Genomic DNA, 22,534 nt, shown 5'->3' with positions numbered 1-22,534 from the left:
ATTTGTTGAGTAAACTGTAGCTGAATAATGACTTAATGTCCTTAGTCCATGGTCTGTTTTTGGATAGCTGTATTTTGTTTTTCCTTAGAATAGCTTTATCTGTCTCTTGAAGTTGTAAATGGCATAAATTCCATGTAATGCTAGTATTTGTTAGATGCTTTTTTACTTGTATTCTCTGCTTTTTTTGGTAGCTACTGGTAGAAAAACTTTTCTAGAATTCTCAGTCCCCTGGAGTTTTGAAGTAGAAAACTTAATAATGTTACTTCAGAAGTCTAAAAATCTTCTTTACAGCCTTGTCTTGATTATGTTTCAAAGTCCACTAGCTACAGTGTGTCTTCTACTTCCTTTTTCCAAATTGTTGACTTTAAAATTACTTAGATCATGATTTTCTGTTATTTTATATTTAAAGAAGGTGTAAGAACTCCTGCTTAAAGACATTTATCTTTAATAGCTATAGGTGAAAGAAAATGGCCTTAAGTATGACAGGTAAATTTATTCACATTTAATATTTTTTAAAGGTTGACTGAGCATTGAAATTCACTTGGATATCAGTGAATTTTAAAATCTGACTTACCACATTTGTCTGAAATGTCAAAATGTTAGTCCTACTACAACATGCCCTACTGGTCATAAGGCAAAACCCAAGCATGTGCCTCTTGCAGAAGGCACATAGTTCTTGATAAACAGTCTACTTCTAAATAGAGAACATGGATTTGTTTAGTGCATGCAATTGTGCCATTTGTTAGAAGGTTGGGGGATTGTTTTTTGCGGGGTGTTCTTTCTTTATTTGTGTATTTGCTGTAATGTTCTTACAAATAGTATTGCATTGCACTGACCTTGTTGCATGTGGTAACTGCACGTCTGATGGACACATACTTATTTCACTCCATTATTTGTTTTTAATGTGATTGAAATGTAGATGATACTATGTAGTGCTTTCAATAAGACACCATGTTATCATTTGAATAACTTAACCAATCTAGACATTTTCTGGAGAAAATTACATAGGGGGTCACAGGTTCAAAGTCACTTAATAGTTACGTTTTTTTGTGAAATAACTTCTTTACCATCTGCAACTTAACAATATTCCTGTGAACTATTCAGTGATTTAAGTAATTCAGGTTTATATTTGATCTTATCTAAGACTTACTTTTTTCTGGAAGAAGTGGCTTCATTAACCCATGTTTTGCCCTCAGCTCCTCTGCATCCATTCTGTTTAAGGTATTACTTGCATATCTTGAAGACTGTGTATGGCTCCTAGAGTCCAAGAAAATTCAGGGATTATTAAACATGGTTGAATTCACCATGTATTCGGATTAGTCTGCTGATAGCATGTTGATAGCTATGGAGAGATTGTTGTATTTCAGTGTTAAGAATGCTTGTATCTATTTGGTATTCATTATTTTATCCCTTTCTGAGAAACTGATACAAGGAGTCTGTCAAAATGTACGTATGTTGTGGTGCACTTACCAGCTGTTAGTATGCATGATCTTGCTCACAACTGCTCTTAGAATCTGACATAAATTACGATTGTTCGTGGATAGTAGATGATGCTTGGTGTAATCTTTTTGTCAGAATATGTAATATATTAACATTTTAGGGAAAAACAGGGTTCCTAGTATCACATAATCAGTTCTGACTGCCTTAAGAATTTGGTATTTGAACCTTAGAACAGAGCGTAGACCTAAACTGTCATGTTATGTTTAGTTCTTGCTACTCATAATAATAAATAATAAAGGGCATGTGCATGTTAAATTGTACATTTATTTGACCTTCTTAGCTGTGACTATATCATACTTTTACCAACTTCCGTGATTCTCCCACTGTCATTTGCTTGGAACTAGGTTGCATTTAGGTTTTGGTGCCTTAATGGCTCTCTTCTAACTGTACTTGCATCACACTCCATAGACTGCTCCAGCAGTTTAAAGCATATATCTACAATAAAAAAAGGTTAACCTGTGGGCCAGTTTTAATGAAATAAAATTTTCAAAAAACATCAAGAGCTTTTTCCCTTGTTTGTAATTGTACAGCCATTTGCCTTTATTAAATTGTTATATAAATTAAATAGTTATAACAAATTTTTAAATAACAGTTATCAAAAGAAAATTGTAGTGGCAATTACAAGAGTTTCTGGAAAAGTGATTTTAGATGAAATGGTAAATTCTTCTGTGTCTCCAAGGAGTTACAGGTGCTTGAAAGAGGATTCAGCTCCTATACAAATTTAGTACAGATTTAGTGTTCTGTAACGATGCAGCTTTCTGTACCTCACATTGACTGGGAGAAGTCTTTATTGCCTGTATTATGGATAGATTTTAATGCTTTGATCTGTTGTTTTGTATTAAACCTTAAACTCAGTTCTCAAAGCATGTCAACTCCAGACATGTCAGTGGCTGTGTCAGGAATTGCCCACTGACACATACCTGTGCTGGCTGGGGCGAGTGCTGTGTTAGAGGAGCAAGTGAGATGAAGAGGAAGGGTCTGGAGTCAAGTGTGTAGGGGGTGGCATGTGGCTGTGGAGTGAATCACCAAGGCACAAGGGATTAATCTTAAGTAACTTATTGTATGCTTCAAGATTCTATCTGCAGTTAAAAGCTTTCCTAGTGTAACAGCAGAGGTTTGGGCAAATGCAGTGGATATAAATCCTGTAAGTGCCAACAGCCACAAGCACTGTCTTACGCAGACAGTGAAGATGGACTCTAATGATCAGTGAAGCATATTCTGTGCTAATTAACTAATGTGGGAAGAATTTAGACAGATGTGGGGGCATAGCAATACTTATAGTCCTTGCAAAAAAATTGGTGTATAAGGAAATGGGAACCCTGATCTTACTGACCCTGAAAAAAATTCAGTGAAAGTCTGTTTTTTTGTGCTGAACCTAGAGAGGTATCTGATACACTTCAGAGCTTTCCAAATATGCTGATAAGTTGTAAAATAAAGGAGTGAAAGAGTGGTACAAAAATTTGTCCAGCTGTGCAAAAGGTCTGTCTGCTCTTGGGCTCCTATTAATTAGGAAACATACACAGTTATAATATAATACTTGAGGAGTGGGAAAATGCATGGTTTATTGGGTTTGTTCAACCATATAGTTAAAATAAACAGTAGATATTTATCTTAATTGCTCTATGCTACCCACTCCAGTTCCCCTTCCTGATAGACTGATGTGTAGATGTACATACATACCACTTTAAAACGTGTGTTGGTGTTGTGATCTTCTCTGACAGACACTTGTCTTTATTTTGGTGAAGTTTCCTCTCTTCCTGGGTTACTAATTTTCTTGTAGTAACTGATTTTATATAGAGCATACTTTAATATTATTCTGCACTTGCTTTTTATTAAAACTCAAGTATATTGGATGTTGTGTGACATAGAATATGTAGGAGTGATCCTTGAAATTACATGTATTTAGTGGTCATGTCTGCATGTATTTTAATACCTGAAGGACACAGAAATAATTCTTACCTGTATTTGAAATAACAATAGCATTGGTCTTAGTGGGTCATATACTGTCTGTGACAGTGTGCTCTCAAGTATTTCAGAGCTGAAAATGGCATGCTAAGCAGTCAAGACACCAGTTCTCAGAGAACAATCCCAGTTTAACAAATAAAGTTATAACCTGTGTAAGTACAGAAAACTGAAATAAATACATTAAGAGTTAATGTAAAATGCACAAATGTAAAAAATGCTTTCTTACACTCTAATGATTTTTTTTTTTCCCCCTGGATGTTTTCATCACGGTATAGTGTTAGGTTATAAATTTGGCTTGAAAAAATTCCAGAAGTTAATTTTAAACAATCTGCTGTTCTTAGATTATAAACTTCTGATGTTTTGATTAGCTTGGCTTAGATTCAAAATTGAAAAATTATTTTAACAAGAGACACATGGCAAGAGCTTATGTGATCAAATCATATAAACACTGAATGTAGATCAATGAAAAGTGGCTAATATTAATGACTTTTCTAATAAATACTGCCTAATTTTGTTGCAAGCTCTGGTAAGTATCCATGGGTCTCTCCTGTGTCCATGTAGGCATGAAACCTGTGCAACTTCTTGTATGTTTTTTCTAGTAGAGATACAAATAATGAAAAGTATCTTGTTTAGATTAAAAAGGGGGAAGATCACTAAAACCTGACACGGTCAAAAAATTCAAATTTATGATTGACAGCCATAGTGTCCATTGTGGTTTTAAGTGTTCACAAGATGGTATTGAGCTGTCTTCTGCAAGTTTGAATTTTCTGCCTATCAAACTGCCTCAATCTTAACATGTTTTGATTTCATTTTGTATTCATTTAGAAGTGTTTTATTCATATGTATATACACACAAGCATGTGTACAATAAGTGTGTATATGAACATATGTCCCAGTACATGTTCTGTTTGTGGAGTTAGTGCATGGAACGTTTCCTTTGATGTCCTAGGCAGATGAATTGCATCTGCACTTCCATAGAAGTGCTTTGAAAGCAACGCTCTCACGGTGCCCCTAACCTTGTCAGCTTACACAGTCAAGCTAAAAACAAGAAGCACTTGTGCAACAAGTATTCTTGTCTCTCTTACATTTCTTTAAATTATTGTGTAAAAGTTACTCAGTATCCTTCATGTTAGGATTTTGTGTTGGCAATTAGTTGTTAATCCTAGACTGTGTGTTGCCTCTGTGTCTCTAGGTTTTTAGGAGAAGCAGCAGTTCCTCTGTCAGCTCCTGGAAGGGGAAACGTATCTTGGGTTTTTTAGTTGTCACCTTGTGTATGGCAACAAAGTTTTCTGTTTTAGTTACTTGTTATGTTAAATCCATTCTGAGGGCTTGGTCATGTGATTACTTAGGCAAATATTTTTGGTATATGAGCATTTTAATGTCAGTAACCAAGTTTTTGTGTTTGATATAACATACCTATGCAAGTGTGTGGTACGTCAAGGACTAAGAATTCATCATCTGAGTTGGAATATGGAAGATTTTCTTCCCAAAATATGAGATTAGATGTAAATTTTAGAAAAACCTTTTTTATACGAAGTTGATGTGGAAAAAGTTTGCATTGAGTCTTTTGTCCACCAATTTTATATGCTCCTATTAAAGTCAGGCATTTATTGCAGGACTAGGAATTTTTTTTTTTAACTGGGAAAAAAAAAAACCTGAAAAAGTGAAATATTATGTATATATTTTTGCAGAAAGCATGATCCTTTTCTCCCTCTTTCTTTTTTTAACAAAAGAACTTGTTTCAATTTATTATACATGTCTAACCATACAATTATCAATGCAGCATCCCATAACTAATGCTGACCCACTTTCCCAGAAAAAGATGTTCATTGTGCATTTGAAAGGTTGAAAAGGTTTTTGTGGTTTAAATGTTGTTACATATTTTACAGCATTAGGATCTATGGAATATTTTGACAACTGCAACAGTTCAATGAAGTTGGTAATTTCTTCTTTTAATTATTTTTCATTGAACAGATTTGGAGTTAAATTTTTAAGACTTGTGTTCTGGTATATCATACAGGAACATTTTGATGAAATGTGTCATGAACTTTTTTATCTTATTGCAAGTTAGCTAGAGTTTATTGCCTTTAAGAGTGAGGTTGTTAGCCTTTAAACATAAGGTAACCACTGATGCATAGTTCTGGCAAAGCAGTGTGGTGTTCCTTTCAGCCAGTGATCCTACGTGTATGACTGCACATCCTCTTGTAGATGAGCTGATGCACGGGCTTCAAAGATTATCTGCAACACCCTAATCCACACACAGAGTGGGAAATGAGACTGGCTTTACCCATTTCATTAAGTAAAATGCTGGTTGATATAAAGCTTTAGTTTTTTTTTCCACTTCCCTTCCCCATTCCAATACTAAACACAGTGCAAGAAGTGTCTTGATTTGTTTGAGATATGTTCAACAGAGTTTTGTTATCTAAATAGAGTGTCTTTAATACTAAAATTATTTATAAAGCTATCTTCTCCAGATACATTGTTTCCACTTGTGTATGTGATGCCATTTTTTTATTTTTTTAAGCTTCCTCACCAAATTCTACTTGGCTACTTCAAAAACCAAAAATCTCCCCCTAGGAGACCGTGTGCTGTTTTTTACTTCCCACCCCTGTTTCAGTGTTTTGCTATAGGAATTTGTAAAAGATTGCCTGTCAGAGACCTGTAAAGAATTAATACATCTTTTAACTGGCAGCTGCTGAATTTGAGAATGTTCTTAAATGGGGGAGGGAAAATATACACCCCCAAAATTATAGTTGTCTTCCTCCCCCAAAAAACAAACCAACCAACCCTAAGAAATAAGTTTCACTAGCATCTTTATTAAGTTGTATTTAGATTTTTCCATACTTTGTTAGCACAATGATGTACTGTGATGTGAAATTCTGTTTTTCCAACTGTTAAATTCTTGATAGTTAGGACATTTAATCAGATCTTAATCAAATCAGATCTTTTTTTTATGAAATGCAATTATTTTCATAGTAAGGGGTAACACTTTATTTTAAGTCTTCAGTCTTAAGTTCTTAGTATGGACACTAGCCATGGAAATATTTTAACTTCAGTAGCCTGAACTTTCCTATGCTCAGCTCTGTTGGTAATGTAAGAATACCTTTGGGTTACTAATGTATAAAAAGCTAGTGTTTTCATTATGATTATCCTGATTGTAGTTACTTTTGTATTCTTTAACTGCTCCACTTGCTATGTAATGCTAAACTACTACACTATGTTAAACATAGAAGGTTGAATAGAGAGCACTTAAAATAAAGCATACCTTCTTCAGTTTAAATTAATTACCACCATACTGGTGTTTGATAATAGTCTTAGAGGATTATTTAGTTTAAATGATAGTTAAAGATTTACTTATCTAACTCTTAAATTTTTTCATTAATATATTAAATGATTGTAGTACCTTAATTAGTCCCATACCTTAGTTATTTGCATTAAAAATCCTAATACTGTTTAAGTGAACTAACTTCTTTCATATGTTAACAATTTTTTTAAATTATTTTTTCTTTCTTGCAGCAAGGAGCAAACAATGCAGAAAAATTTGACTATGTAAGTTCATGTTACAGCATTCCTTTTTAAACTAAATTCAATGATAAAAGTCTTGATGGCAAAGGAATTGCAAGTGAAATTTTAGTAATTTCAAATGTTTTGTCTTTTTATCTGCATTGGGTTGTTTAAACATTTAGTGATTTGGGTGGCATTTGTAAAATTTTGTTACAAGGTTTAGGGTAAGGCTGGAAATTCATCAGTGACAACTTTTTCCTGTCTGAAAATGTTACCATGTGGTTTTTTTTTCTCCCCTCCTCTCTGTCTCTTAACAGGTGATGCAATTCATGAATAAAATGGCTGGCAATGAGTATGTTGGATTCAGTAATGCTACGTGAGTCTTTTTTATTTACTTAATTAAGTAAGGTGGAAAATGCCACAACTGTTGGTTGACTCGTGGCAGAGTTTAGTTATTTACATTGAAACCATCATTTCGTCCCTAATACTAGAGGGTGTCTTTGGCTTAAAATTGACAAGAACTAAAGCTGTGCATGTCTCTGACATGGGTGTGGCTGAATCTCACACAGAAGTGTTGGTTACCTCTTTGAAATGTCATTACTCTGTCGTAGTGCTCTGTTGGTGTTATGGCAGTGAGAGCTGTAAGTGCAACTCTTCTTTTCCTGGCATTCATGTTAATATTTAAGCTCTGCATAGTCATAGCTTTGTATCAAATGTTCAGAAATGGTACTTTATACACTTGGGACTCTGTGCTTTTTTTACTCTGCGTATTTAAAATATTTTTTTAAGACCCTACCCCCCATTAACTCAATGGATAGCATTCTAAAAATCTTGAGAGCTTTTTGAGGCAGCACTGGGAAAATCATAAAGGTTCCACATAGCAGAGTTGCTTCCAGGTTGCTAGTTGGCATGTGTGTGCAGAGAAACAGAGAGATAACTAGCATTTTTCCAGAGCTTTGTTAGTGTAAAAGTGTTAACCATGGAAGGAACCAGACAGGCAAGAATTATCTGTCCTTGTATCCGTACGGATTCCTCCTTTAGGTTTCAACCTGAACTTAACCATCATGATAAACTGTGCAGCTTTCAGCCTCAGATTCCTCTCTAGGGTGGTCTGTGTTGTAAGGGAATTACCCCTTCACTACAGCCTGCTGAGAGATGTTTCCTTCCACTGTGGCCTTTTTAGAAATGTTTCTAAGAGCAGGATCTTGCACTACTTGAGTAGTGTATTTGGATGGATCTTGAGTGTATTTGGATGTCAAAGCTCATTTGGTCCAACAGAGTGTAGTGGGGCAAGCAATTCCTGTCCCTTTAGTAGAATAGAATGTGTGTGCTTGGAAGCAAGGTATCCTTCACATGCAGGTTTATTGAATTACATTACACATCCTGAAATGTTGGTGTTTGTTGAAAATTTGACGTGTTGTCCCATCTTTATACATCTATTTCTATTTTAAGGTTCCAGTCTGAAAGAGAGAGTGGAGATAGAAACTTTGCAATCGGCTATTACTTGAAAGAAAAAAAGGTTAATATCTTCTGTTCATTGTATTTTGGAGGCTGTGTGGTGGTTTTTTTTTTAATATTCTGTAGAGACTTCTATTTAATGTACAGTATTGGCATAAATTACTTAATTACTTAATACTGTTTAGGTTTTCATACTGTTACTCAAAATTCTTTAATTTAGGAGGTATGTCGTTCTCATAGAACACCAAGAATTTTTTTTCTATATTATAGCAATGATAATTTGTTTTATTTGTCATAAAATGCTTTGTTTGTGTTATACAGATGACTTTCTATGCACCTAGGTGCATTTCACAGTTTGCTGATTTAAAGATGTTGAAAGCTGTGCTGAAAAATATTTTAATACCTAGCTTATTGATCTCAGTGCACTGAGCTGTTTTCAAATCAGACATAATTTATGACATTTAAATAAATACTTAATTTTAAATCTGCCTTATACTTCATATGTTGACAAGAATATAGCTTAATTTATGTCTCTCTAAAGGGGATCTTTTTTTTAAAATAGTCTAATTTTACCTGAACAGTCTCTCTGTTTTTCTTCCCCAGTGCTTTCCTGAAGGCACGGATATGGTTGCTATACTAGACTTCTATTTTCAGGTAACTAATTTTAAAATTGAGACTCATTAAAGACTTAGAACTACTATTATAAGCAGGAGAAACTGGTTCCTTCGTATATATGAAGTCTTTAATGGCTTGTAATTAAACTTGTCAGCTTCTGTTAAACTCCGTTTGGAAATGAACTATGTGCATTTGGTACCCAGCTTTGCTTTTGTTTAGGTGTTGTACTGAGGTGTCTCTATTGCTAATGCAAACTAGCAATAGCCTTTAAAACACTACTAGTTAAAAGCTTAAAACGTCTTGTATTGCTTTAGTGAGTCTGACAAAATATTTCTGCTTCTTTGGGTTGCTGTTCTTTATTGTGCCACCTGTAAGTAAAATAGTACATAGTGTTAAACTCTGTGTGTAACTAAAATAGTATGTGCATGCTCTATTGTAAACTTAAGGGTGGTTGTTATAAGTGAAATAGTATGGATATCTCCTTGTTTTTGTTTAATTCAATGCTTATGAGTAAAACAAAGAATCTAGTCATATATCTCCTCCCCTCCCCCATTTTTATTTCACTTTTAGCAAGTGTCACAAAATGAGAGCTTGGCAAGTGTGAGGTATTTCCTCAGAATGGGTTCCCTAAAGTGAAAGCATTCACAACTCACTCAGCCCTGCTGCATGTAGTTCTCAGGAGGCAGTTCAGGTTCTTAATGATTTTGTCTGCCTGGGATAGTTTAAAATACCTCCAGAATTTATTTCTCAAAGTGAATCTGGTTTTGATTCATGAGGCTTGCTGTTGCTTTTGCAAATTATAAAGAGGGTTTTTTTTAATTCAAATTTTATCTTATTTTTTTTGTTTGGAATGAACCTGCTCTAATCTTTATAAATTGAATTACTATTTCTGAAGTAAGGTATATGTGATTAGCCTTAGCTGAGCTCTTGTTGGGTTGGAAGCTAGGTGCAAGCTAATAGTGTACTCTGAACTTCTGTTATTACAGAACAAAACTGATTATTTGAATGTACTGTTTAAACATACATTTTAAATGCTTCTATCCCACTGCTTCATATCCTGATACGCTTCTGAGTGCAAAGTTCACAGGTTAAGAAACATCCACAACTTAACTTTTCTGATGTATTTTAATTTAGCCCCATTTTTGTGCATTGTGATCTCTTAATGTCATGATTCCATGTCATTCTTTTATTTCCCTTTGCAAAAATCTCCTTTCCACCGCATACTTAGAAAAAAGGCCACTCATCCATGAGTGGCAATTCTGTTTTCTTCTTACTGTCTCTACTTCAGTTGTACTGAAAAGGCTAGTTTTTTCTTTTCTTTGCATTTTCTGTAATGCTCCTCCCTTGTGTAAGTGGGAACTTTAAGAACAGGAATAAACTTATTTTCCTATTACCTCTGTAAAGTGAGGATGGGTTATTTTCATTTTAGAGACTCAAGGTACAAAATGCAGGTGCTTAAACTGAGAACCTAGAAACACTTTTTTTCAAAGTAGGTGCTATTATGTAATACTTCATATGTTTAAAACACAGTTGCCATTTTAGATGCGTCTCTGACAATCTCTTGATTTGCAACTCCAGTTGATTGGACTAGGATGTATTGAGTTTGGCACCCGGAAAATAAGAATTCCAGGTAGTAACTACTCATGCAAACTTGGCTTAGGTAACTTCATGAAGTATCATGTAATGACTGTTTGGCAAAAACCAAGAGTACAAGCACTAGTTTGTTTACTTTTCAGAGTAGCATTTCAGGTTGAAACCAGCTTATCTTTTGGTTTCTGCAGAAAAGAGGCAGCATCAGGTGATGGCATCACATCACATTTCCTGATGTGTCACCAAAGTATGTATAGTCTGTACTGAAGCAGGGATCCTGGGAGAAATTGTTGTGTGGTCATATCATTAATATATCAAAAATATACCTGAGAGAAAGGTGAAATAAGGCTGCATCAGCAGAAGTGCTGGCATTAAGACTTGCATGTGCTAGAGCCTGCAGCTTTGAAATGTACTTTTAATAGATTGTGTGTTCTTTTAAGGCTTATAAAAAGCCACACAAAAGAAACTCAAATTGAAAAAAAACCCAGAACGACAGTCTTTCTGTGGCTTTGCCATTTAAGCAGATGCAAAATGCTGAGATTGTTTTCCAGATCTCTTCCTCTCAAAGAACCTAATGGGGGGGTGGGGGGAGGAATCAAGCAGAGACACTAGCTGATGTAACATGCTGTCCCAAACCATTAAGAGGGCCTGCAAACACTATTGCTGGGACCTTTATAGTAGGAAGATACAGACCATATTAATTGATGCTACTAGCGTCACCTGTAACAAATCTTATGCTACAGGTTTTTATGAATTTTGTTTCTGTAGGGACATATTGTTGATCCTGCTATAGTTGGCCTTCTTGTGCTACAAGTATCAGTGTTTACAATCTCAATTTCTTTTTCACAAGCTCTGCTCAATAGAAGTAACATGTGAATCGGCAAGTGTGATGGCAGCGACTCTGGCTAACGGGGGCTTTTGCCCAATCACTGGGGAAAGAGTTCTGAGTCCTGAAGCAGTCCGGAATACCTTGAGTTTAATGCATTCCTGTGGCATGTATGACTTCTCAGGGCAGTTTGCTTTCCATGTAAGTAGTTTTCAGTTACTAACTGTCGGTGACCAGGAAGATGAATCTGTGCTATTATTCTCCGAATTCCAGAGCTTCCTTGCTTGCTTCTGGGGTAGGGGAGGGGGTGTTACATGAATTGTTTTGAAATGGAATGCACGGTATGAGGAAGTCTCATCTAGAGTACACCTCTTAGTACATCATACCTTAGAGTACTTAATATTCACTGCCATGTCATGTTTGGGAAACCTTTTCACATTAAACATAAAATCTGTTCCTTAAGAAGGGCTGTTTATGAGAGAAATAGGTGATGGATGTAGGTGTAACTGGAAACAGCATAAGTGAAGATATCCTGCTATATGTTAGGGAAGCACAGCAGAAAGCCTTTGCAGACAATTGCTTTTCCTTCATCAACTCAGGCTGTTTCATTCATTGCCCTGAGATGTTATAAAAATGGCTGTCATACAGTGTATGTACCAAGCTTCTGTTTTCCAGCACTATGTTTCTTACATGTAAGCATTTTAAGATGTACTGTGTCTTACTTGTGTTTTTAGTAGCATTTTGTTTTGAGTGTTTTTAGTTTTTCCTCGTTGCACACATGTGAAGTTGATGATGATTTGTGTGACCTAAAAGTTACTGCTTACAGAGCTATGGGGATGTGTGACATGTTAGTTCCTGTTGAAAAAAGCAATACTTTTATCCAGATTGTAAATAAGTAGGTTATTATATTACTTTATGGCCAGACTTTGCTGTTTTGTTTTTTTGGTTTTACCTTTTCCAGTCAAGGTGTTTTTTAGGTATCTGGCTTTGTACTACTGCCTTGTTGCAAACTATTCATGACAGGTAGACTTGGGTACTACTGCTTAGTCATAATTGCTTTTCTATAATAGATTTAAATTACCTTTTTCACTCTATGACTGACTCTCTGTTTTACTGAGAGCAAATAACTTGATGATCACATACCTGAGATTGCCATGAATTCTGCTTCCGGTTATTGTCTGTCTAAAAAGAGTAATAATGCTTTCCCAGCTTAAAATGCTTTCCAGATCTACAGTTGATAAATGTTGCATAGTAATATTCATTAAATGCTGATGCATTGTGTTACAATAGTAAAGAATGTTTGCAGAGAACAGTAATTATGTAACTATTCTATAGGTTGGTCTTCCTGCTAAATCTGGAGTTGCTGGTGGGATTCTTCTGGTTGTTCCTAATGTCATGGGTTTGATGTGCTGGTCACCTCCTTTGGACAAGATGGGCAACAGTGTTAAAGGAATTCACTTCTGTCATGTAAGTGGCATTACCTTTCTTATTTGTTTGTTGTTTTTTGTTTGTTTTTCTTTTTCTTTTGCAGTTGATATTTATTGAGCTCCCATTAGTACAGCTGAGATCTAAATGAATTAGTGATTTGTGACTCTTCCATACATACAAATTTTCATTTGATCCAAGGGTGAAAGTCCAACAAGATACATTTGCACTTCAATCATAAATAACACTTTAATTCAGTGAGCATTATGAAAATATGATGCCAGAAACACTGGAGAAATCTACTGTGGAAAAGCTTTGAAAAGGAGCACTTTGTGAAGTAATGAAAGAGCTGGTCTCTTGTACACTGTGGTAGAAGCTGTAGTGCTATTTTTAGACTCCTTTTTCTCTCCAGTCAATATAAACAATTTTCAAAACATGGGGAAATGCAACTCATGATAAAAGAAAAATGTTCTAACCAAGTATTTTTGTTCTGATGTATTTTTAAAACTGCTTTTTGAAAACAATCTGACCTAAAACGTCTTCATAGACCAGCCCCAGTTGCTGGGCAAGCTCTTCCCTAGCTTCATCTTCTGCTTTTGAAAGCGTTGTGTGGGTATGATGTCAAACATAGGTGGTAGTAATGTTATAATCTCACATACGTTTTACTGTCATGTGCAAATAGTAATACGCGTTCACTAAATATTTGCAGGATCTGGTTTCTTTGTGCAATTTCCATAACTACGATAATTTGAGGCACTTTGCAAAAAAGCTTGATCCTCGCAGAGAAGGTGGTGATCAGCGGGTAAGTTGATGTGTGTGTTTAGTGAGTATTGCTTGTAGACATCAGAAGAGATACTATAAGTTCCTCTCCAAATGCAAAACTGCTCAATGACATGTATTGCATCAAAGCTTTCAGATAAACTAGCTAGTTTACCAAACTAGTGGACACTTACCTGGGTGGACCACGCTATCACAGGGTTTGTGTAGTAGAATTTCATGTTAGATTTGAACTCCATTTCGTGCAGTTCATCTCCCTTGCTAGAGTAAGTATGTGGTTTCTGAGAGAAGTTGCAAAGAGTTCTACTGTACTGGGTTGCCTTTAATAAAGTTTTGACCAGCTGGTAGGCTTAGCCTTTCTGTGCTGCAGTTCATGAGGTGTATGTTTAGCATTTTTTCACAGTGATGTGTCTGAGACCACCTGACTTGCTGAGAGCTGCACAGGCAGTGAATGCAGGTGACAGAATGCTGTAGGCAAGTGCCTGTTACTAAGCAAGCAGCCTAAGCAGTCTCTGGGAATGAACTGGATCCACTCCAGCTACAAGTACTAAAGATAAAAGCGTAAGGTTCCTTGAGATAAGAAAAAGCTTTTTGCCTTTATTACTGTTGATGTTTTTACTAAGGCATGAAGGTTTCAGTAAGAGAAACTGCAGTAGAATGATTTTTCAAGTGCTTCAATTTGCATGTATACATCTAAAAAAGACCCAGTTTGGAGTCTGAATTTTTCCTGATTGGAAAAGAGAAAATAACAGTTTATGTGAACAGGTGAAAAACATGAGTCTGTTAGCATTGACTGCAAGTATGGATTTTTTTTCCTTCCAATACACTAATAAATAATGTATGTTGCTTGAACAACTAGCATTCCTTTGGACCAATGGACTATGAGAATCTCCAGCAAGAACTTGCTTTAAAAGAAACAGTATGGAAAAAAGTGTCACCCGAGTCCAACGAGGACATCTCCAGAACCGTAGTGTATAGAATGGAAGGTCGGGGAGAGCAAAACTAAACAAATGGGTTCTAGCTTCATTAAATTCTGCATTTTAAAAACCCTCAAGCATCTCTAGATTTGACTTTGATTTGAATATTGTTTGCTTGGTGTTTCATTTATATATACATTTTGTGTAAATTCTGTATGTTATACCAAAAAGACTGTCGAAGTTCAAGGTGGGGGAAGAAAAGCACATGCAAACAACAAAAAAACCTGTTAACTGACTTTTTCTAGTTACTTAAAGCACATTTACTTTAAAAAAAAAAGGGCGGGCTAAATCTGAATGTTTTCAAAGATATACCACTTCTGTGTATATCTGTTTATTTTTGTTTATATCTGAGAATTTTAACTAAATTAACATCTAAGCAAGACGTTACAGTATGTCCTCTGATCAGGGTCAGCATGTAAAGATAGATTAATTTTAATGAAATGTATAGTAAAATAGTGTCAGCAAATTACAGCCAATTCATCAGTCTCTAAATAGTTTATATTAAGTGGAGATAGGTTGTGAGTCATGTTATTACTGTATCCTCTCTCTTTTTTTTTTTTTTTAATATGAGCTTTCAAATTGCTTTGAACAGAAATGCATCCTCTGGACATGCTAGTGAAGATGATATATATATAATTTTTTAAAATCAGAGCTTTAATAATTATTAGTGCTAACATATAAATTAAAAGAGCAAAAATGGCTGGGGAGAACTGGGAGAAAGAGGGGAGGAAACCTGCCTGTTTGCAAGTTAACTAATGCAGGAGAAAGATTTCTTGCCAAACTATTTTGAGTGTCTTGCTAGCTGCTTGTACTGCCAGCTGGTAGTTATGACTCAGAAGTCTGTCTTACTAATTATGCTTGCTCCACCCTAGAGAGGAATGTGAGGAATCTTGGGCTGAGAGTGGTAACCAACTGAGAGTAGTGAGCAGAAAATATATTCAGAGCACAGCATGTATGTAGGTCTTATTAAAACTGTTTACAGTTAACTGGTAGTGTGCATGCATGGCCATACTTAAAATCAGAGGTTTTCTTTAAGTACACATGAGCAAATTTTTAAAAATATAGCATTAATTTCTACGTTTTACAATGATGGTGAGTTTACACCTCTGTCACCTTGCTAAGAAACAGGACTTTCTTGCTTCTACAGGTTACCACATTGTTCATCTGTATAATTGGATAGTTTTGAGTATCTTGAATAGAGTGTATCCTGAAAGGGTGCATGTAAGCTTCAAATAGGGTCAGAGGGCACAGACTTGCTAAAATCTTGGCACTTGTAGCTATCAGATTCTTAGTGATGCTAAAATTCTTAGTTATTATCAATTTTTATAGTTTTCCCCTTTAAAAGCTTGCAGATAATTTGATCTGTCCCACTCCCTGTACACATACAGAATCCTGTTGAAAACTTGTCCAAGTAACAATAAATGGTATTAGCTGGTTCTGTATTTTAAGAGACAATGACAGATGATTCCTTTGCAAGGGTCCACCCCTTCTCCTCACCCTCTCCCCTAGTCCCTCTATCTAAAACTCATTCATATGTGAGTTTTGCAGGAGGGGAGAGATAGGTTTGTCCTGCCCCTTTTTGTCCCATCTGGAGGTAAAACATGTAAAGGGTAATAAAGCAAAGCTGATGTTCTCTGAGCAAGCAAGCTGTTCTTAATTGCTCCGTTTAGGTACTGTTAGTTTTGCATAAACATTTGAGATAAGCTCTGACTAAACCCTGAATAATCTTCATCTGGTAGTGTATTGTTAAAGGATGGGCTTCCTGTCTTTGAAGCCTAGGATTAAGATGTTTAAGCAAAACAATACAGAACATAAATTTCCAGTGAATTTGAAGTCCTGCTAGGATGAAGATTTAGATTTCTGGTGCATGTCAGTAATAAATCAGTCATTATTTGTTGAATAACAGGTCTTTTATAATCTTGCCACTGATGATAAGGTCAAGTTTGTCAGTTACTATCTTGAAAAGAGAGTAAAGTAAGTAAAGGCAAAGTCTTCAATTATAAATATCTCTCCTGATTGAGGACTTTGCAATAAACTAGTAGCTACAGAGACATAACTAGTATTGAGATCCTGCAGAACTACACATCTTTACCTGAAATACCCTCAGTTGCAAGAGGGAACATAAAGTGTCTGGGCTGCTGATGAAAAGTATTTACAGCGGTGACATTGCTGGGTAAATTGCTGACATAATTGAAAAATGTGTGATGCAGAATTTGCCTGGTCTAATTTTACAAAAGTTATTTTCTGATTTTTAAGTACTACTTGAAGCTAATTTTAAAAACATGGCTGGAGATGGAGAAATTGTTCCATCTGGGTTTCAACTCGAAAATAAGACTCTTTATTTTTATTTTTCAGTTATGTGCAAAACTTATGGTAGAGGCAAGTCCTGCATGGGAAATATAAAATTAAAGCAACTACTAGATCTTTAATATGCATAACAAGAATACTTGGGGTACAGCTTACACAGTCTTTACTTTAGATATTTATATTACAGTTCTGTAATACATGCTTTTGAAGCCTGTCTCGGAATTTAAGCCAGACTCTAGTTAGGAGGGGTCAGGAAGAGACTCCGTTGGACCAATTATTTTGAAACATGCCTACACTCAGTTTCTCTTGCTCTGGCCTGCTGTGTCTGCAGATGGCTAGTGTCCATGGCAGGTACCAGATAGCTGGGCCACAGCTAGTCCTGCCCTGACCACCTGCCCCTGCCTGCGTGGCCTTTGGTGAGCGGGTTGGAAGGAGCGCAGTGCTAGGGGCTGTGCACTGGGTGTCTGGAGTCTGCAATGGTTTTGATCTTCACCTGTGCTACCAGTAATAGCAATTCTTGATATTCAAGCATTTTAGCTGTTTGTTTGTTTTTCTTTGTCAGCATCATTAACATTTCATTAGAAATGTAAATGCTTTTTAAAATTTTATTTTAGCATTTGTGTTGTACTTTTTTGGCTCAGTTGTTAAGTTACCCTGTCTCGTTTTCCATTTTTCATTTGCATTGTATGTTATTTATGTATCTTGATTTCCAGCATGCTTATTTTTGTATTGTTTAATAAATTTATTTTAAGCTGATTTTTATTGTATTTTTTTTTCAATGGAGAACAGATTTGTTTAAACACGTTTTTGAGGCTGAAGTGAGATAGTGAGCACTCTAAACAAGATAAAGTTCTGGAAAAGTAGGTGGAATAAGATTTAGTTGAACCAGTCATTGAAAACCCTCCTAAGATTCCTTTAACATTTTGTACAGTAATCTCATTATTTTTTCTCTTTGAACTGTTATCTTAGAAAGTTGAAAGCAAAAATCAAGTAGCAAAACTTTCTCACTGTGACTTTTCTAATCAAAATGTCATGGTACAGTAGGATATTAATGTCACTGTCAATTTGTGTGGTTTTGAAAATACTAATAAGGTCACTTGAAAAATGTGTGGTTAATGGTGCCAGTGCCAGGGTGGTAACTCTTGCTCCTGATCATGGTGAAGTGAAAAATACAGCTTGTAATAAATCACACGTAGCAAGGAATGTGTCCAAAACCCACATGCTCATAGTAGCAGCAGCAGGGTCTGAACAACAGCTGGTTGAATCTGGGTTCCTGGTAAAGCACTTGCCCTTTTGATACAGGCTTGCTTTTTTCCTGTGAAAATTTATTCAAGATACTAAATAGTAGATGTATTTATAACATGATGATTCCAAGGCAAGGTTTTGTCACTAGAGACATGCCCATACTGAGGATGGCTGTAGTTAGTAATTCAGCTTTTCTGTAAAATGATTTTTAAACTGCAGTTAGTTACACTGGTTTTAAAATTACCTGTATGTTCATTGTACATAAAATATAACGTATCGGAAAAAAAGTCTGTGACTCTTAAAGTCAGAAAGAAAAATAAAGGTAGAAGAGCAGTAGATAGAAAGAGAGAAGCACAGCTGATTTACTGTTGATTTATTTTGGCTCTTACATTTTGGTTTTCGTTGTTTGTGTTGAAAGACTGATGGGTGGGTAGATGAATACAAAGGCAATGGAGTCAGAAGAAGGTGGCTGGGAGCGGGGGAGACAGATGGTGTTTTTTCATTGTTCTTATTTCTCTTGGTCTTGATACATACATGTCATTGATGCACAGTAGTTAGCTGTGAACAAAGTAGTTAATTATGAGCTTCATAGTATATATGTGTGTTTTAGTATCTTAAACATTGTTTGTAGACTTTTAGCATTTTATTTAATAATTTTGTTTCAATATTTCTGTAGTTTCCTGGTGGGAGTTCAGATCAGTTACTCCAGTGAAAGAACAACAGACTTTTTTCAGTGGAGTTCTTGTTGGGATGACTAAATACTCCTAATAATTTCTCTTCAGTGCAGTCTCTTTGGGGAATTTGTCACAAATGTCTATAGTAGTTTCAGGGATGGCACAAGGCTTTAAATCAGGCAGCAATCTAACTAAAGCTTAATTATTTCTTTAATCAAGCTAATGTCTTCTCTGTTCCACATTTCCTGTCCTGTCCATAAAATGCATGATTAAATAGTGTGCATAAAAACATGCTTTTAAAGGATGGGTTCTGCACAGCCCATTTTCTGTTGGGAATTTACGTCCTGGCATATTGAATAGCTTATTGCAGTCTAAATTATTAGTAACTACCTAATTTTAATCAAATGTACATTCCAGTTTACCATTTGCTTCCTCTAGACAATATTGTGTGTGAAGGAGAAATGTCTTGTTTCCTTTTGCTTTTCCTGCAAGTACAAGTTAATTTTGTTACTGGCTTCTGATATGCTTTATGCAGACTTGAGAACATCACTGGACCATGTAGCATTTAAAAGGTTTTGCAAGACTTGAGTGACACAGCTCTCCAGATAGTTACTTCTGAAAATGCACATGCATTTCTGCTGTGTGTAGCAGGCCTTACATCAGAGTTACACCTGCAGCTGCAGTTGTAACTCATAGAGCCCTACAACAGCCTTTAGGCTGGCAGGAGGGAGGTGGCAAGTTGGGGTTTCTTGAATCGGTTGAACAGAGTTTAATTTAGGCCAAGAGGCTAATGTGGATACGTGATGTGTGATAAGGGTGCTAGGCTTAAAGGGAAGGTTGGTGAGGAAACAGGGTTGAAGAAAGGACAAGTGGAAAAGGAAAGAACTTTGGAGTGCTGTTCTACCCTCAGAAGTGTGCCAGCCCACTGCACTTGGATGTGTCTCACTTGCGCAGTGGGCACGTGGGGCGCGCATCTGTGGGCAGGTGAGGCTTCCGGCTTCAGCTGCTGCTCCGCTCCGGGCACGTAGCTGGTGGCTTCTGTGGTGTCATCTGCGTGATTTCCTGACACCAGGTACGCTTGCAGAAAGCAAAAACTGTCTTCTGCAGATCCCTTGTTTCCAGATTTCCTCTGACATCTTTATCTGATCAGCTACAGCAGCTTTTACCAGCTTGAGTAGGACTGTTATTCTGTAAACTGGGGGCAGCTGGCAGTGCTTCTCCTGTTTAGATATCAGCCAACATTAATTTCATGAACTTGGAATGAAGGCTGACTTCTCTGTGCCCCGTCCACGTCTTTGCACGTTCTTTAACCTGTTTGGCATCATGATTTGATGTAATTGTTTTGATAATACAGTCAATAGATATGTTACTTTCTTTGGAAGGTTCTTTCATAGCTGGGTGCTGGTTTTAGGTAGGGTTTTCACTTGAGTTGCCGAACAGCTGCTATACAGAATTTGAAGTATTCTTGTGCACACACTGCAAGTTGGGAATTTATCTTTCTACTGTATCTTTCCTTAGATCAGATCAATTTTACTTAGCTTTGTATGAAGTGTAGGAGATGCTAGTGACTGTAAGCAACCTAACAAGAAAACCTTGAGGTCATAGAGCTTGGAAGGGATCTCTGAAAATGGTTTATTCCATCCTTGGCTTAAAGCAGGATCTAACATCAGTTAGACCATGTTGCTCTCAGGCTTTACCAGTCAAGTGTTGAAAACCTCCAAGGATGGGATTACTGTAACTTCACTGGGTAAAACCCAGCCTGGTGCTTTACCACTTCCATCATGAGGAATTTTTTTCTGACCTCCATTTGCAATTTTCCCTTTCTGCAGCTTGTGATGCAGTCTTTTCACTGCACATGATGAGGTGACCATCATGTGGAAATCTGGCCTTTAGAGGATCCTACAAAGTTAAAAATGGTGCTTGGTCGCCAAAACCTAACATTTTCATCTCCTGCTGTATTTTCCATTTGGATCCTAAATGTTTTCATTGTCTCATTGAAAAGAAAGTGATTTAAGGATTTGAAAATGCTTATATGCCTTTTGTTTTTCTAATCAAGGGTAACAGGCTAAATGCAGGCATGAAGGTCTGTTATTTGCTGAGGGACAGCATGTTACTGTTAGGACCCCTTGTGATCAAAGAGCTTATCAAAACAATGAATTGAGAACGCAAGTGGAGTGATAGGAAGAGCTAAAGTTGCTTGCTTCCTGTTGATGTCATTCAGTGGTTCAGCTTTTTCCTTGAGGCAGGAATTACTAATTCAAAATACTGTTTTTTTTTGACTGGTAGATCTGGTTTTGGTTATATGTGTAGCTTTGGCTTTCTGTATGATGGGAGCATTTCTGCTTCTTTTAACGGACTTGTCTTTTAAACTTCTCCAACCTGTGATTGTTTCAAAACAACTCATTAAAATTTAATCTCTGTCTGAGAATAAACTTCTGATTGAACGTTATATAAAAAAAATCCAACAAAACCACTGATGCCATTGCAGGAAAAGATTAAGAATTATGATTGAGGACATGGAGAAGCAGCCTAAAACATCTGAGTACGTTTCTGCCCCATATACCAAAGGCTGGTGGAGAATAATACGACTGTTCCCAGGGTATGTAGAAAAAAATGGAGGCAGAAATTCTGTTTAATCTAATAAATATTTCTGATGCAACAAAAGCAGGTACTGAAAAAGTTAGAAGAAGGTTTCTCGAGACTTGTTCCTAATAGTTTAGAAACAATCCTCTCAGCAAGAGTGGAGTGCATATTGCTGCTAAGATTTCTTCTTTTATACTTTCATCCAGTAGAGTATAGTCAGTATCTCACTCGTAAAGTTTCAGTAAATATCTTTTGAGAACGTCCTCCTTTATTCTGGGAATAATTCCAGCTCCCAGTCCCCTAGGTAAGAGTAAACTGTTGTCCATAGATTGCGAGGTACCTAAAGCCCGGAAAGCGGGAGCATTACTTGGTTGTGGGGATATTAGTCATAATCAATAGGTCCTTGAAAAGGCAGACATTCTTTTGTCCCCTCTGCTTAATACAGCTGGTGTCACTAAAGCACCCGTCAGCATTCTGCTTTATGTGTGGAGCTGTCATTGATCCCAGTCCTTTGGTGCCAAGTCTTGCAGCGTTAGTAATGTCTGTATCCACTACTTCAAAGGCTCTCGGGTTTTTTCCTGCATCCAGAGTCAACTGGTCAGTGTTCATTCCCTTTGTTAAGAGTTCTGTATGTATTCTGTATGCTGTTTGTTGCAGAAGACCCTACAGGGGTTAGCCTATAAGAGAACTGAATAGAACTACCAAAGTCTTTATCATGAGATGATGATAACCCTCAAATTCCTGTAATAGTTTTCTGCTAAAATTATTTTACTGTTTTGGAGCTTCCAGTCATGATAATTTACTGACAAAACATGATGTTGTTGCTGGTAAGAAGTGCTGAAAAAACTTTGACAGCAGAGTAAGTTAAAGCCTTCCAGAGAGTTACCATTTATTTTTACTGTGTAGCTTTGATGCTTTGAACATAACAGCAGGATTCAAGTATTTCTGTTCAAAATACTTAAGGCAAATGTATACCACCTAAAAATAAAAATTTGTCTAGCCTTCATTTTCTGACTTGCAGGGTGAAAGTCTTCATGCCTTAAATATTTCACTTGATATCTAGTAACTTATTTTGTCATCAGGACGGG

General features: G+C 36.3%; 1 protein-coding gene across 3 annotated transcripts in view; it reads left to right on the top strand.

Annotated features, from left to right (window-relative positions):
* Nucleotides 1-22,534, top strand: part of GLS (glutaminase) — a 59,807-nt gene that overhangs the window by 23,980 nt on the left and 13,293 nt on the right. The window contains exons 8-15 of one of the 3 annotated variants that reach the window (XM_051624205.1): nt 6,982-7,014; nt 7,287-7,345; nt 8,422-8,488; nt 9,031-9,081; nt 11,483-11,659; nt 12,794-12,925; nt 13,593-13,685; nt 14,520-17,700. In XM_051624205.1, the coding sequence (XP_051480165.1) occupies nt 6,982-7,014; nt 7,287-7,345; nt 8,422-8,488; nt 9,031-9,081; nt 11,483-11,659; nt 12,794-12,925; nt 13,593-13,685; nt 14,520-14,666 (759 nt within the window). In that variant the 3' untranslated portion in view covers nt 14,667-17,700. Of the gene's footprint in view, nt 1-6,981; nt 7,015-7,286; nt 7,346-8,421; nt 8,489-9,030; nt 9,082-11,482; nt 11,660-12,793; nt 12,926-13,592; nt 13,686-14,519; nt 17,701-22,534 lie in introns of those variants that run through there. The other 2 variants (XM_051624203.1, XM_051624204.1) reach the window with 2 other exon arrangements.

This window comes from Apus apus, chromosome 6 (genome assembly GCF_020740795.1).
Source record: "Apus apus isolate bApuApu2 chromosome 6, bApuApu2.pri.cur, whole genome shotgun sequence".
NCBI lineage: Eukaryota > Metazoa > Chordata > Aves > Apodiformes > Apodidae > Apus > Apus apus.
This window is presented reverse-complemented; position numbering and strand designations above follow the sequence as displayed.